This window comes from Malania oleifera, chromosome 7 (genome assembly GCF_029873635.1).
Source record: "Malania oleifera isolate guangnan ecotype guangnan chromosome 7, ASM2987363v1, whole genome shotgun sequence".
In the NCBI taxonomy this organism is placed as follows: Eukaryota; Viridiplantae; Streptophyta; class Magnoliopsida; order Santalales; family Ximeniaceae; genus Malania; species Malania oleifera.
The window spans coordinates 82,486,994-82,504,276 of record NC_080423.1 but is presented as its reverse complement, the minus strand read 5'-3'; the positions used below and the strand labels follow the sequence as shown (position 1 = coordinate 82,504,276).

General features: G+C 34.2%; 1 protein-coding gene across 13 annotated transcripts; it reads right to left on the bottom strand.

Moving 5' to 3' along the window:
• Positions 1-339: 339 nt before the first annotated feature.
• LOC131160447 (uncharacterized) lies at positions 340-16,343 on the bottom strand. Of its 13 annotated transcripts, none has more exons than XM_058116142.1 (7): positions 16,235-16,343; positions 15,881-15,951; positions 15,621-15,654; positions 15,416-15,472; positions 4,721-4,847; positions 4,527-4,599; positions 340-810 (listed from the first exon to the last, which is right to left on the bottom strand). In XM_058116142.1, the coding sequence occupies exons 4-7, from the start codon at positions 15,441-15,443 to the stop codon at positions 541-543; spliced, it is 498 nt and encodes a 165-aa protein (XP_057972125.1). In that variant the 5' UTR covers positions 15,444-15,472; positions 15,621-15,654; positions 15,881-15,951; positions 16,235-16,343; the 3' UTR covers positions 340-540. The 13 variants fall into 13 exon arrangements, with proteins under 13 accessions (XP_057972125.1, XP_057972123.1, XP_057972124.1 ...); XM_058116140.1 differs by having other exon boundaries at positions 15,416-15,498; positions 16,235-16,302; XM_058116141.1 differs by having other exon boundaries at positions 15,416-15,498; positions 16,100-16,238.
• Positions 16,344-17,283: the final 940 nt, after the last annotated feature.

Genomic DNA, 17,283 nt, shown 5'->3' with positions numbered 1-17,283 from the left:
TAAGTATTTTAATTTTGAAAATATAAATCAAATAAGTCGCTAATTTTTTCTTTACTTTCTATTTCTAATTTGTAATCATTTCCGATTCTCAATTTCTTGATTGTTTTCAATGATGCAATGCAACCCTTTTTACCTGCTTTAGAAAGGTTAATTCCTCTCTTCAACACTTCCATAATTTAGTGGCAATTGTTTAACGCACATGCAGTCCTCAATGCCAAGAACTACTGATCACATAATCTTCTGTTAAGTCTTTCCAACTCTTCTTCTGGAACCACCAGAATTCATTATATTCTGTGAAAGAAAACTAATCTAAACATAGAAAATGTCTCCCAGCCACTGTGAGCCTCCAAGCTTTCTTCTATTTTATGACTATCAAAGCAACAGGTGATTACAAAAGAACGACATTGAACAGCAACATAAAACTAATAGTTTTAAATAGATATTGTGCTGTTCCTTTAATTTTGTCATAAATTATATGCTACAAGCATAAGTGCACGCAAACTTAAAATTTAGTGAAGTTAAACTAGCAGGATAAAGGGTCTACTCAAATTCATGGGCTGATCTTTCGAACATCAAAGCTGCAAGGGTTATGAGTGACGCATAAATTGAATTGGGCAACCTTTGCACCACCTTCCCGACTCCAGGGATACCCTCCGTCGCTTTCTTTGTTGCTACCGCAACTGTTGGCGCTACAATCAAAGTGAGGATGAGTCCCCGACTAACAACAACGAGTGCATCAGCTGTCAAATACTGAATGAACTTCACAAATTCTTCACGATCAAGTTCACCATCAAGATTGAAATCACAGGTCTGCACAGGAAATCAACATAATAATTTTTTATCAATGAATTATAACATTCATCAGGGCAAAAATGCTCGCATTCTAAAGAATTACCCGAGCGAAGGAATGGAGAGTTACCACCACACAAATTTTTAGTCCTAATTTTCAATTAAATATCATTAGCTAACAAAATATCTCAAGAATCCAAATGCAACAAGGAACTTTCTCCAACAGCATTCCAGTCACTTGAACTTTAATAAATTCTTCGCTATTAAATTAAAGATATCAACCTTATCGTTATTGTCTTATCAAGTACTATCCCATTACATCAATACCTTATTAGCATTGCAATGATAGATATTGCATGCATCAAACACGAGAACTCCTAGAAATCAATATGATGGGGCCCTATTATATATCTGTTTTAAATGTTAATTTTTTTTTTTATATAAATTTTCCTGTATATTTATATATACCCATGGGAGCGTGGGTGTAACTGTGCACCCAAACAAGTGTCGATCATGGGAAATCATATGCTTTCTATTCGATTGGATAAAATGTACCGCATATAATCATGCTAGCAAATGCAGTTTCTCAAAATCATGCTAGAGGGCTACATTTCCTAATTGCAGGAAAAAATACATAATGCCAAACAAATCAAGTTTGGTTCTTAGTTCTTCAGCGCATTTTTCTTTGGTCCCAGTTGTCAACATTGGCCAAACTAGAATAGGCAATTGGCATGCAATGATAGAAGAATAAAAGAGACATGAAGATTGAATAATTTCATGCAATACTGCATTTGATTTACAATAATTAAGCCCATTTAGTGGATTTCAATAAATAGCCTCATTTTCCTTTAACTTGGTGCTCCATCCTGTCACATCACTCTGTACATTTGAGTACTATTTGAAACGAACTGGCTGATTTAACTTAAATCACAGAAACAACTCACTAACGGCTCCCTTGAATAGGTGCTATCATAAAATGCCAAACCAATGCATAGTTATTAACTGATTTTTGCATATCCATTGTTTCTCCCTTTCGCTTCTTCACAAAGAGACGGACTAGCCACTTTATGCAGAAGCCATAATTTTTTCAGATAAAAGAGGAAAAATTCTTGAGCCAGAAAGAAGACTAATAAATGCAGGATAAGGTATAAAATCCTATGGAAAACAAAAGAAAAGGAAAAGAAAACAAAAAAAAATAAAAACAGGTCTCATGATAAAGCTCTCCAGTCTCTTTTTGTCGATGCAACAGCCGCACTCAAAAACTAAAATATAACACCAGAGGAAAGTCAAAAGATAAGCTTACTCAAACAGAAACAAATGAATAACGACATCACCTGCCCATTGAAAATTCTTATATTCCACTCCAACCAAATGCACTGAACTACAGCAAAAGTAGTTAATCTCCAAAAGATCCCCTGCTTCCACAGTCAAAGCCCTTAAACTTCCTAAGAGAACAGCTTTCCACAAAAGAAGAGCCACCCAATGCCACTCAAAACAATAATACTGCTCCAAATGTGACAAACCTTGTTTAAACATCTGTGCCTTATGGTGCATCTCTATTCCACTTAATTCCAACTATGAGTTCTGTAGCTCTCCTAATAAAACACTGTTCATCATACAACTACATAACTTATAGGATACGCGTACTAATCTTACCCAATTTAATGATTTCTAAGTCAAATATTGACATGCTAAGAAAAAGCTGAAAAAAATTTAAGGACATGATTGCAGCGGTGCGGACCAATGCACAGCTATAGTAGTGTAAGTTTCAAATGCCCAACAACAAAACATGTCAACAACAAAAAGCCTAGAGTCCCATTAGGTAAGATACCTATGAATCTTGTTCTGCCAATTCACACGAACAAGGGCATTTTCCTCAGCTAACTAACGAGCTATTAAATCCTTTCTCACTATCTCATTCCAAGTTAGTTTGGGTCTATCTCTACCCCTTCTACTACTAATAACAATAACTAACTAGCTCCTCACTGGTGCACTACTTGGCCTGCGTTTCAAATGCCCAAACAATCTAAAGCTGCCCCCTTTCTTATTTTATCTTCTACCAGTGTTTTCCTAACTTATTGCAAATATGTTTGTTCCTTAGTTATCCTTTAATGTTAGATCATTCATTCACTTTAACATTCGCATTTTGGCAATTTCTACTCATTGGATATATTGTTTTTTAGTTGTCCAACATTTTGATCAATATAGCAATGCTGGTCTTGCAGTCTTCCTATAGAACTTTACTTTTAATTTTAAGGGTATTCTATGATCACACAGCAGGCCTAAAGCACTCCACAATTTTATTCAACCTAATTCAACTCTATGTGTTACATCCTCTTCAATCTCTCTTTCCGTTTGCATTTCAGATCCAAGGTATCGAAATCTACTAGTACTATAAATTTCTTGATTATCAAGTTTAATAATCTCCAGAATTCCCCTTTATGTGGCTGAAGTTACATTTCATATATTTTTTCTTATTTCTCTTATCCTAAAGCCTTTAAACTCTAAAGTTGTAAGTTTCAAACCATTAATCAATTAAATGACAAACAAGAGTAATCAAGACAACTGCAGTGGCAATGACAGGTAAAGTAATGGATTACCATCTAAAATGATTTAAAAATATCAATAAAAAAGAAATTCAACAGGCAAGATGAAAACAATATAATTTTTTTTAATGCACCAGAAGGATAAAATGAATCTCAAAAGCAAGAGAACATGCAGTTTGGGGCAAACTACAAATTTTTGGCCTCAGCATGGAGTATAGTGTTGAAAATTATGAGATGTGGACACATTTGGGACGACAATGGTCACAGTTTTGCAAAAAAAAAAATTATGAATGTTACCAATTTAACTATTTTCAATTGACATCCCCACCCCGGGAAAATAAAATGGTTCCATCAACACTATAAGATTTGGTGCTTTCTATTATTTATTTATTTATTTATTCATCTTCTTGTTCTGCACTTAAATGTCTAAAGATTTAGCAATCAAAAATTAATTAAGCAATAGCTAAAATTTATTTTTTGAAGTTGAAGGAAAATAAAAAAAATTTCAGATAATTCAAGGTATAAATGCAAAGCATCTAGTAACAATGGAAATATCCATGATATCCCCCTCTCCTAAAACACAAAAAATGAATGAAGAAATTAATATTGAATCAGTAATTGTCCAATATTGAAGCTGAAATACAAGTAAAACTGTCTAACACACAATCTGGTTAACAGGATCATTAAAGGCATCCAAAAAAGTGATAAATGATATTTGAATGATAAATATCCAATACAGTCCAAATACTAGAATGATATCCATATGTCTTTATGAGCATGTGCGTGCGCACATGGCGTAACTAAAAGCTGCCACCCAACTGCGCACATGGCGTAACTAAAAGCTGCCACCCAACCATCATTCTAATCAACTAGGGCGAACTGTATGTATATGCAGCTAAACATATTATAGAACAACTCCCACAAAATTTGATGTTTTTTTATTGCCAAGTACCTCCACAATAAAAATTTGAAAACTCCACCGACATCAGATGTTCATGCTAGATCTCCCACAAATAACCTCACCCTAAAAATATGTGGGTTCATCATCCTAGTAGAAACAATGGAAGCTGAAAAACAGGAGAACGTACTTTTTGGAAGATAAAGCAGGCAAATCGTTACATTGTAATTTGCAGCAAACTAATGAAATTCTGAAATACTGGTTTCATCACCAGTTGCATGATAAGAGAGTACCTGCATCGTAGTTCGAACTTGCTCCTTGGAGGGGGGATCAAAATGGGGCCCAGGCAAATGCTTATTTATATCACTATGCCAAGAAAAATAATTTATTCTTATTAAGACTTGCCACCCCCTATATAATTGAAAGAACACAATAATTTTAGTTTCTAATTTCTAAAAAATGAATTTCATAATCAAAAGATTCTCACTTGTAAATAAGTAGTACAGCAATATATAGATCCTCAAATGTCAAATTAGCTGTTCCAAATTGATTTTTGAAATGATCAAAAACCTTATCTGTGATTACTTTCACTTGCCTGTGCCTCCACTGCTTACCTGTGAAAGATCTTAAACCATTAGATATATAAGAATTTATTATGTCTCAAGTGAGTGGCATAAGGACTTCAAAAGGTTGTCCCAGGGTACAAGGCTCCCGTTTATTTCTGTGTCTCAGGAAAGGAGATGGCAGGCAGCATTACACTTTTTATGGAGGGCTATTTCTCCGTATCAATATCACAATTGTAGCACTGTGCAGATGAGTATTGCCAATGTGTTGATGAAATCAGGATCAGAAGTTTCAAATCACTGAGCCAATGTGCCACAAATGCACCTGTCGCATGTGGATAGTGCCCACTTGAGCACAGAGGCCCTAATAATAAACTAATTTCAGTTTAAAGGAATCAAGACCAGAAATATCATCAACAAGAATAGACACGTACAGATGAAAAGGATGAGAGATTCTTTGGGTTGGGATTGGGACAGAAAGAAGGAAATAAAAGGAAAAACACACTATAAGCCAGTCCCCAGGAGACTTAGCCTCTCCATTGGTGTCCCTAAGCATGGACACATACCATCAAAGGGTCGAACAGTCTCTAAGCTCTCACAGAAGTGTAAAACCATCAGAAGAGGCAGGCTCCTTTTCAAACAACAGTTCCTTAGTAACTGATACCCGAAGAGAGACCAAGAAAATGATTCTACTGCATATGCTCTCCACCAAAGAGACTATTTACAAAGTATCACTAAAATAGCACAAGATCACATAACTCTGCAACTATTCCCTCCAACACCTGCAGATAAAATCTGTATCCAGAAGGAAGCAGTTAGCCAAACTAGTCTCCTCCAAGCCAAACTATCTTTGCCACAGAAATTCCAAGAAACAGCAGTTCCAAAGGAGAGAGGATTCCTCCCACTTACACAGTTACACACAAGAACAACCTATCTTGAGTGATTGAGTCAAACAGCACAAGTCATTTTTCTTGGAGAAGTATTTGAATACCACAAGTACAATTAATACAAGGCCAACCACTATTAGCTTATCAAATGAAAGTTTTTGAATAATAACATACTTTCGAGTTCTTATATACAACTTGTTTAGTCTTGTATTAGGTCAATCTCCCTAGAACTAGAACTCCACATCTACATCCTTCAAGAGGGTCAGGTTGATGTAGGATGGGAAGAGGGTAATTGGATGGATCACGTCAACACAATTTGGAGACCAATTTCAAATGATAGGGTCAAGAGAATGTTGGGTCCTAAATCCAAAGGTGTTTAGCCCCCGTTTGGGAGCACTTAAAAAAAATGCTTATAGCACTTATCATTTAAAATAAGAACTTTTATAAAAAAGTGGAATTTGCTTTACACTACAACAAACACTTGTTGCAATAAGCATTTTTCCAGAACCACTTTTTCGAGAATTATTTAAGTGAATTTTGATAAGCAATCTAAGATAGTCTTTTGGTCAATTATGAGTGGCACTATTCATAGGCGGGGTCAATTTTGTAAATATAAAAAACTGTAGTGGCTATTTTATAATTAAAAAAATACATTAGAAGACAATCATATATTATTTTATTATGTATAATAATATATATTGATAATTAATGAAACATAATTCAATTCTAGAATGAAGAAAAAAAATTATCTATTAATTCAAACTAATATTAAAAATTAAAAATACTAATTTAATTAATAAAATTATTTTAACATAAATTAATATGATAATAATATGTTATAAATATAAATTAAGAACAAGATTATTGTAAATTAAAAAATAATATTATATTATTTTTACTTGATAAAATATTTAAATTTTAATTAAAAATAAGTTACCATAATTATTAATTAAATTTTTAATTAAAAAATTATTAATATATTATTTTATTATGCATTATAATTTATTAATTATTAATAAAATATAATTAAATTCTGGAATGAGTAAAAAGCACCATCTATAAATTTAAATTAACATTAAAAAAACTATAAATTTTTATTTAGTTATTAATATTATCTATAACATAAATTAATGTGATAATCATATGTTATGAATATACATTAATCAATTATAGTTAATTAATAAATAATATTATATTATTTTATCTCAACATTTTAAAAGGCTCAATCGAGGCTCGCCTTAAGGCAAAATATGCCTATAATGCCTTGAGGCTCAATCTAAAATACCTAATTCCAAAAAGGCTAATGCATTATATGCTGAGGCTACCGCATTTTTGCAAAAGGCACGCCTTTTGTGCCTTTTTAGTTGAGGCTTATGCATACTGGGTGCGTGATTCCCACGTAAAAATTGGCTAAAAAATCACATAATATGAGTTGATTTCTAGAACTCTTGAACCTCAATCTTTCCAAAATAACAGTGAGTTGTATTTTAGATCATGAAAATAGTTTGAGCTTTGTAATAGTATAGCTATCTCGTCTTGATTTATGTCATGTATTCAGATTAGCAATTTTTGAATGGCCAAGTAGTTTGCAAAGTATATATATTTTCCTTCTTACTATATATTTGTTACTTTCATTAATTTTTCTTTATTTTTAAAATATATAAAAAAAATTACATTTTTTTTAATCTTTAAAATAAATTCTTAAAAGGCATATGCCCCAATGCATTAAGGCTTACACCTCACCTTTTAAGGGTTAAAACGCCTCGCCTTACGTCTTCGCCTTTTAAAACATGGTTTTATCTAATAGAAAATATTTAAATCTTAATTATATAAATATTAATATTTTTATTTAAAATATATTTAAAAATACACATTAGTTATTATAATTCAATTCTGGGAATTAAATTAACATTAAATAAATTAGCATTTTAAATTTAATTAATAATATTATTTTTATCATAATTTAATATGATAATAATATTTTATAAATATACATTAAAAATAAATTATTATTAATTAAAAATAATAATCATATATTATTTTTTTAATAGTAAATATTTAAATTTTAAATATAAATAATAAAAATAATTATTAATGAAATTGCTAATTAAAAAAATATTAATATTTTTAATTTAAAATATGTCCTATAATAAAAGTAAGTAGCCAGATACCACTTATTTTAAACACAACCAAACACCACTTATAACTTTCAGCACTTTTCTAGTTCAGCACTTATTATCAGCATTTATTAAATTCAGCACTTTTTTAAAAAAACGCTTCTACATAAGTAGTTCCAAACAATCCCTTAGTCAACTTATATTCTCTATCTTTGATCTCCTCTTTCTCCTTCCCTCTCCTCTCTCTATTTTCTATTCTAATTTCTCTCTTGGCAATAATTCCTCAATGTTGTTCAAAGCCATCCACAATCACCACACCATAGCCATCTCAATCGAGCCAAATATCTTGTTGCTGCCATCAAAGCCATAGCCAGAGATCACTGTCCAACACAAGAACAACACAAAGGTTATTCTATTAGAGCATATGCCACATCAATTTTTCCCCAAAATTACAATGGCTGCACTTCAATTTCGAACACTACTTTTTTGATATCCCTTAGTGACACATTCATCAATATGCAAAACAAAACCCCTCAATAGGTCCTTCCCCAAAATATCATTTCCATCCAACAAGGCATGTAGTCCATTGTGCTTGTGCCTAAGGATGATAATCATTTTGAGGAAAGATATTGATGAGGCCAATGATATTGTGACTAGTGTGATAATTTTTTAATAAAAGAAGAAATTTATTAGGAAAGAAGAATGTGCAATGAGGATGAGGACTCTTCAACAAGAAAAAATGAAACAGAAGAAGCTATTATAGAAATATAATAATAATGACAAAGTCAAATGAGTTGGTCATTCATGATGAATACCAGTGGAAGTCATATTGCCAAAACACATTGCTGTAAATCCCCACAATGAATGTAGATTGGTTATTATGCGTAGCTTAGAAGGTACCACTCATAGAACGGATGTGTAGGGGGTGCTAGTACTTCCCCTCACATAAATGTACTCCCAGATTTAGACTTCGATACATAGACCTTTGACTATCAGTTTCTTGGACCCTAGGCAGTAGCTAGTCGACCAAATTAATCAATAGCAATTAAATACGTGTTCTAACCTCACCTAGGTTAAAGTAGGTTAGTGGCAACTCTGTTGACACGTTTTTGACCCGCATCTTATTCCCCCCAAGTTCCAATTCTTATTTTGAGTTCACCATTCATGTCGAGGTGGTTTGAAGCACCCCAGTAAAGTGAGCCTTAGGGACATGTTGACAACCTTGATTATGAAGAAAGTAGGGGCTGTAAATGGATTTTCACCCAATTAGCCTGGTGGGAAGCATCTATGAGATCCTTGCCAAAGTCCTAGTCGTGAGGATCAAAATTGCCATTTTGAAAGTCATTGGGCAGCACCAAACGCCTTCATGGCCAGCAAACAAATCATGGATGTTGCCCTGACTGCAAAGGAAGTTGTGTATTCCTATCGAAAGGAAGGAAAAAAGGGGAACAGCATGCAACCTTGACATGGAGAAAGCCTTTGATCACGTCAACTAGAACTTCCTTCTATATCCCCCCAGAAGAATGAGCTTTTGGAAGCTTTGGTGCAGTTGGACTGTATAATGCATTAAAAAACTCCAAGATTTTGAGTGCTCATAAATGGTTGTCCATCTGATTTTTTTTGCTCCTCTAGAGGCTCAAGACAAGGGCATTCAATATTCAGCTCTGGATCATATAAGAAGTAAGAATCCATTGGTATTTTGGCACAATTTTGTTTCGATGAAAAAGGTGATGAGGGGCAGCATCAAGGTTCTACAGGGGGAATTTAGAAGAAATAAAAGAGAGGAAGGAAAGGGAAGGAAGGAGAAAGGAGAACCAAGGGGGAACTCATGTTCAATTAAAAATTCAAATTCATCAATAACTATCTACCACATTATTTATAAGAAAGCCTCTTCGCATGAAATTACTTAAAAACAACCCTAAAACTACACTACATTACAAAGTTACAAACATAACCCTAGAATACACAATTACTAAAAACAAGCCCCAAAATAAATTATCCTAATACAAGCAAACTACACACACATAAACAACTAAGCACATTTGGGTTTCGGAACCAATAAACCACTCACCCTATTGACCTATTCTTTGACATAGGCCTCCTTATTGGGTCGAAATGATCCATCCAAATAGCCGCTTCTGACATCTTACATCAATTCCCTCCTTCCAAAAAGAACTCGACGGGGAAAGTACCAAGGAGTCCATCACCAAGAATAGAGTCATCTTGTTTCATAGGAAAGGAACCAACAGTATGCTTCAACTTGGTGAGTGGAAGAATTTGTTATGGCAATATGGCATCAACTTATACTTTTTTTTGTCAATGGAGATGGAATAAGAATTCTCATATCCATCATGCTTCACCTTCCTATCAAATAACCATGGTCAGCCCAGAAGGATGTGACAAATTTTGAGAGGAAGGATATTAGATTGCACTGTTTCCATAATGGAACCAATCTTGAAGGTAAGTAAGCAGCAATCATGGACCTTCAAGTTGGTATAATTCACCAAAGCAATTTTGTATGGTTCGAGATGAGGCTTAACTTCCAAATTTAACTTCTTCACAACTTCTTCAGAAACTACATTTATGCAACTATCAGGATCAATCCAAAACCAAAGTACAACGCTGTTTTTGGCATATCACTTAAGTATAAAAGATGTTGGTCCACCTCCAATCCTTTATCTCTATAACCTTGTGGGAAAAGAGCATATGTCGAAGCACTAAACAAGTTTTCAAATTGCTTCTCCTTCTTCTTCTTTTCTTTTTTCAAAACATCCATGACTTGGTTAGGACATTGTTCAGCTCGATGTCCAAAACCTTGACATTTAAAGCATTTGAGTGATTGTTGGCTCTTAGAAGTTGTTTCGGAATGCTCAGGAGTCTTCCAAAAGGTATTAGTCCAAACACCTTTACCCAATAACTCAACTGTCTTCTCTCGCACAACTACACTAGTACTCTTCTCAAACCGAAGGGCTGATGTAGTTCCAGGAGGATTAAGTTGCCTGTCCTCCTCAATCTAAGTGGCAACCTATGTTGCATCCCCAACTGTAATGAGATGACATGTAGCAAGTTTGGAGGCAATAGTTGGCTTCAACCCTTTTCTATACAAAGCTATCATAATGTCCTCTTTTCATTCTATATCGGCATGTGTAGCCAAATGATAGAATCTACTGGTGTACTCCATAACTGTCTTTTCTTCTTGCTTCAAATCAAAGAGCAAGAGATGAACATGTTGTTGATAATTGGGAGGTACAAATTGCTCTTGAATGGCCCACCTCATCTCATTCCACATTGTAATCTCACAAAATCTCCTTCTTCTAAAGATCACCCTTTGTTTAATCCACCAAATTCGAGCAGTTCCCTTCAATTTTGATTCAGCAAAAATACAACTTTCTAGCCTCATTCATACCATACCATCGGAAATAATTCTCCAAAGAATAAACCCAATCATCAAATTCATCAAGAGAACCAACATCATTAAAAATATGAGACTACTAGTTTTATTCCCTTACTCAAATGATTATTTCAACCTTCACACAACTCAAAAGCATGAGGGACAGCAGCTATTCCACCCTCTTGTTTAGTAGGAAATTCCATGGGCCTTTTACCTAAGGCTGCAACTTCAGTTGTTAGACTATTCAAAGCACCAGGAATAGTCTCCAGAGCATGTTCCATATTTTGTACCCTACCGGATAACAGCTCCACCTTTGCAGACAATTCAACAACTTCAGTTTCAATTATTTAAGAACAATCTTCAAGTCAACTTACTTTAATACGGAGTATCACGCAGAAATGAAACAAATTCACCAGAAAAACTCACAAATGCAGCAAAAAACAAAAAAACCTGATTTTTATGCAGGTAGCAGCAATTTCAAGGTTTCATGCCAAAATTATTGTGCTCGCTTGCAATATGTTGTGTCCATGACAAAATATCTCCTTGTAGATCAAAATATTGTGGATAAAATCCAAAATTTCATAGCTGAAGCAATTTTTTGCAAGACTAGAAATTGCAGAAAACAGTGGAAGTTTCCCAGTCGCAGGTTGCCGGCGCATGGGGTGCATGTGCTGCCAGTAAGGCACCTCCAGCGATGAAACTTGGTGATGAGTCCCTAAAATGCATGATTTTTAGACCCTCATTTACCTTTACTTATTCTCACTTTATTATTTACTTACCCATTGTTATCATTGTTCAAAACTATGCAAGGTTTGTCATTTTTCAGGAAATACAGGTTAAAACCAAGGAGTTAGGCATGTGAGACACTAAAGGAGTATCTGGAGTACACAAAGCTTAAATTCAGAAGTTTGGCCAAGCTCCCAAAGCCTCAGATCATCAAAGATAAGGAAGTCTTTGTCCAACCAAGTGGCGCGACCAGTAATAAACAGGGGCGACTTAGACTTCCACTGCAGACTCCGAAGTTCAGACTGAGATCGAAATGCTGCAAGGGTAGACCAAGTGATCGACCATGTGAACCTCCAGGGCGACCACACCAAGATACTGAGACAGAACTGAGAGCAAAATTACCAAGAGCCTCGATGAAGTGGTCGACCAAGAGACCTTGAGGGGCGACTATGTCGAGTTCCTGAGATTTCCTAAAGATCAAGATTTTGCAAGTCTCAACCATCAACTCGACCAGCAAGACCCTAAGGCGTGACGCGGTCAAAGACATCAAAGATCCGAATTCCTGATTTCCCGTGAGCCTCAACCAGGGTGCACACAAGGGAAGCATGGGGGCGACTTGGTCGATAGCAACGATCTTCTACGCAAGATTTGCTGCAAACTTTCCTAAACTGTGAAACAAACCTTGTAAACCCTAGAGCCTATAAGTATTTGCTACGAACACAAGCTCTGGGTTCCTCTTTGGCCTCTTTTAGGTTAGTGACAGACTTAAGATGTCATTGAGAGCCAAGTTAGATTAGGAGTAGTATAGATTTATGGATTGTGCAAGGTGTACTCGATGGCCTATGACAACCGGCAAAGCTCTTGTATTTTCCAGTGTATATTACATGATCATTAAATTGTATTTTCTGGTGTTAGTGACAGACATTCTGATTGCAAAGGGATGATCTTTTTACATGCTTTCTCTTTACTGCTTTCATTTACCGCTTTCGTTTATAGTTTGGATGGTGATGATGTTTAGTGACAAGAATAGCACCTCTATTGCTTCAGTCAGGTACACGTATTAGGCTACAGTCTCCCATAGAGGTTCTCGTGATTGTTTGTGATAGAGTATACTCCTATTCCCGACCATGCTCCGGACAACTGGTGCACCCTTACTACTTTATGCCATCGAACCGTTCCATGGATTGTTTAGCCAGATTCCAGTTAGTTTAGTACAGTAAACTCACTAAACTTAGATTACGCAAAACAACATCCTAAACTATACTCATGTCTAAACACTGCTTTGTAGGAGTAGGGTTAACTTAGATTTACTTGCTTTCTTTAATCGCTTTCCAATAGTTGGTTAGATTTCACTCATTAAAAAATACCACCTTTTACTTCTCTTTTATACAAGGCTATAGTAAACTAATTTGGAAGTAGCTTAATAACTACGCTCTAAGTCCCTAAGGATCAACACCCAACTTCCCCACTTTCTAATGAACTTGGGATTGTTAGGTAGTATAAATTTTATCTTTGGTAGTTAAGGACCCAAGCCTTTGCGAGCCTACCATGTGGGTCGAGGGGAGATCAAGGGATAAAGAGTTTATTGGTGGCGACAATGTTATGAGAAAGCACAGGAGATAAGAGTTTTTGAAGTGCCTACGGTTGGAGAAGTTTTGGTCAACATGTGGGGTGTCCTCCGGTGGTCAGACAATGATGAAAATTAAGGGGAAGGGTTTCAAGGGGTTCTATTTTCAATGGGATGGGCGTTGCAGGAAGGGGTTTGGAAGGTGGTGTTCGAAGAAATTGAGACATGACTGGAATTTTCTAAAAAGTTCAGAAATTGCCTTCCGTTGGTTTTTTTTATTTATTTAATACTGAAACTTCATAATAGAGAAGAATCAAAGGGAGAATGATGGAAGGGAAATACAGAGAAGAAAAGACAAAAAGGAATAATGTAGAAGAATAAGAAGAAGAAGATGATGATGATGAAAGATAAAACAAAGAAGGGAGGGTTAGATACAGAACAAAGAGTGAGAGAATAGAACAGAGGCAAAGCAAAAAAACCAAAGAACAAGAATAGAAGAAAGAAGAAGCAAAAGCTGAGAAGGAGGGAGAAGTTACAAAACAAAGGAGGAGAAGGAATGAAGAAGAAGAGAAAGAGAAGAAGCAACAGTAGAGGGAGATAGAAGTTGCAGAACAGTGGGGGGAGGAAGAAGAGAAGAAGAGGGGGAAGAATAAGATTGAAAGGAAAAGATGGAAGAATTGAAATGAAAGAAAGAGATCGTGGTTGGGCTCTGATACCAAATGATGCAAGGGAAGAATCAAGGTTTTGCAGCCATGGGAGAATTTAGAAAAAATAGAAGAGAGGAAGGAAAGGGAACAGAGGAGAGAGGAGATACCAGGGGGAACTCACGTTCAATTAACAATCCAAATTCATCAACAACAGCCTACAACATGGCTTTCACGCACTGTTTATAAGAAGGTCTCTTCACATGAAATTACATAAAAACCCCTTAAAACTACATTACATTACAAACATAACCCTAGAATACACAATTACTTCAAACAAGCCCCCAACATAAATAATCCTAATAGAAGCAAACTACACCCAAATACTTAAACCACTAACTAACTAAGCACATTTGGGTTTCAAACCCTCTTTGACATAGGTCTCCTAATTGGGACAAAATAATCCATCCAAATAGCCGCTTCTCATCCTACATCAAAAGGCTATTCCAAAGCATTCTTTTATTTTCTAGTCAGCAGTTAAGAATAGACTTCCTACTCTTGATAAACTGATCAGATGGAGCATTGTCGAAGACTCAACATGCAGAATTTGTAAGGAGGAAGTTGAATCAAGAAATCATTTATTTTTTTATTTTCAATATACAAGGAAAATTTTTATGAAAGTTAAAGTTAATTTGGGTATGCAAAATTCAGGCATGGGGTGGGAGGATTTTTGTTATGGCTAGCTGATCATAGGAATACAATTCTCCTACCCCATGCCTGAATTTTTTCTGTTTCTGATGCACTTCTTAATATATTAGAGTTCTATTAATTTGTCAATTGCAGTAATCTTTATATTAGGAGAAATCTTATTTCCCCTTTGGTAATAAATTGATGCTATACTCTTACCAAAAATGAATATTAAAGGAAAATGTTTCTATTAATAGGCAGGGAACCAAAAAAGAGCTAAGAATCCTTCTCAGTTTTCCTTTTCTTTCTCTTGATTTCCAAGCAGAGCAGAACACCAGACACCCCCCCCCCCCCAACCTCAAAAAACCAAAACAAATAATAATAAATAAATAAACAAAAAATAAAAGCCCTTCTCTGAAATATCCTTTTCAAATATGAATAATGGTCAGAGAAATGAACTCAGAGCAAACCTAGATCATATGATTTATTCAAAAAAAAAAAAAAAAGTCCAGAAAACTCTATAGAGAAAAATGAATATAAGAATTATAAAAATAGAAATTAAAAAGAACAGAGAATCAGTTGATAACGTGTGTTAAATACCTTGGAATTTGTCAAAGACCTGCCCCATGCTTGGATCAAGGGTTACTGCAGTTGAGGCTATAGATGGAACAACAAAGCAGCCACTAGCCAGTGAGAGAGAGGGGCAGAACCATTAAAAGAAGAAAAAGAGAAACTCACATTTCAAAGTATTCTCAAAAATGTTATTAAAGGCGATGCCTATTAAAAAAAGAACAAAAATACTCACCTCCCTAAAGTTTGATGAAAAGATAAAGACCTTCCTGAATTTTTAAAAATGTCATACATGAGCTTTCAAAAATGTCAATGACCTCCTCTGAGGTTTGCCATCCTCTCAAAAAACTTATCTTTTAGTAAAATGTAAAATGTAAAATGTAATATTAGGTTTGTGTTTTGACAAATCTCAGGGAGTTCCTTAGAATTCTTGAACCGTCGGGGAGATCCATATAATAACCTATCTTTTACCTAAAAAAAAAATGAAACCAATACCTGTTCTTGACAAAGAGCTCAAGCCCAATATGAAATTGAATATTCCCAGTTTAACAAGCTAATGCAAATCGCTGCCCAAAAAAAAAAAGAACAAAAAAAAAAAAGTTATAGCAAGTCGCAATCTAAACACTGCCAAAAAAAAAGTAGAAAAACAGCAACATATCTATATAAAGAACATTGCAGAACATATGCCAGGGAAAAAAGAACACCACAGCAAACCAGTTTTAAAAATGGAGAGAGAGAGAGAGAGAGAGAGAGAGAGAGAGCGGGGCCTCCATTTTAGAAGGAAAGAAAGGAAAACACTGCATCAAAACTGAAGCAAAAAAACCAACTGAAGAAAAGAAGAAGACAGACCAGCGTGAGATAGCTTCACGTTCCACTGATCATAGCCACTGGAATGAGGTTCACAACCCTCCGTTCGTGTAACTTGTAAAGACACGTTGATTAAAAATTATAAAAATATAATTAAAATAATAAAATTACAAATAATATACATTAAAAGATACTACAATAAAATAAAATTTATTATAATTATTTAACTTAGTTGTTCTACTTTCAAATTTCATTTTATAATAAAAATTTTATTGAACATATGATAATTAAAAAATAGTAAAAATATTTTGTAATTGACTATATTATTATTTTTAAAAATTAATGTATTTTTTCTATTAATTATATTTAAATTCATATGATTATTTAATTTTAATTTTAAATTTAATTTTAAAGTATATACAATGAATAATTTAATTTGTAAAAATTATTTATTAATATTAAAATTTGTCAAAACAATCGAAAATCATAAAACCTTTCTTTCAATTTTCAATTTTTTGATATAGCTGAAAGCTAGTAATAGAAAAAAAAAAACTAACAACAAATCAAACACATTTTTATAATCTGTTTTCTCACTATGAAGAAATATAAACAAAAAAAAATGATATCAAACAGGCTCTTAGCTTTTAAGATATAAAATATTATCAATATAGATTAGGGCAAAAAACATTAACCAGCCTTGAGTTTTGACAAAGAGGTAATGACCTTTCCTAAAATTTCAAAAATTCCAAGAACCTTCTTTGGACTTTAAAAAATTCAAAAAGCCTCCCCTATGTTTGCTAAAAAGATACAAATCTCTTCTTATATTTTGTAAAAAGAAAAAAAATTTTAGGAGAGGTCTATATCTTTTTGGTAAATCTCGATAGATTTGTGACATTTTTGAAATTTTGGAGGAAGGTTGTGGTATTTTTGAAACCCAAAGGGAAGTCTCTGTCTTTTTGTCAACCTCATTGGAGGTAAGTGTCTTTTGCCTTATAAATTATAATAGTAAGAAAGAGGTTGTATTTAAATTGAAATTTGAAAACATTTATAATAGGATTAACTATAATTTCTTGAATAAATTAAACTATGCC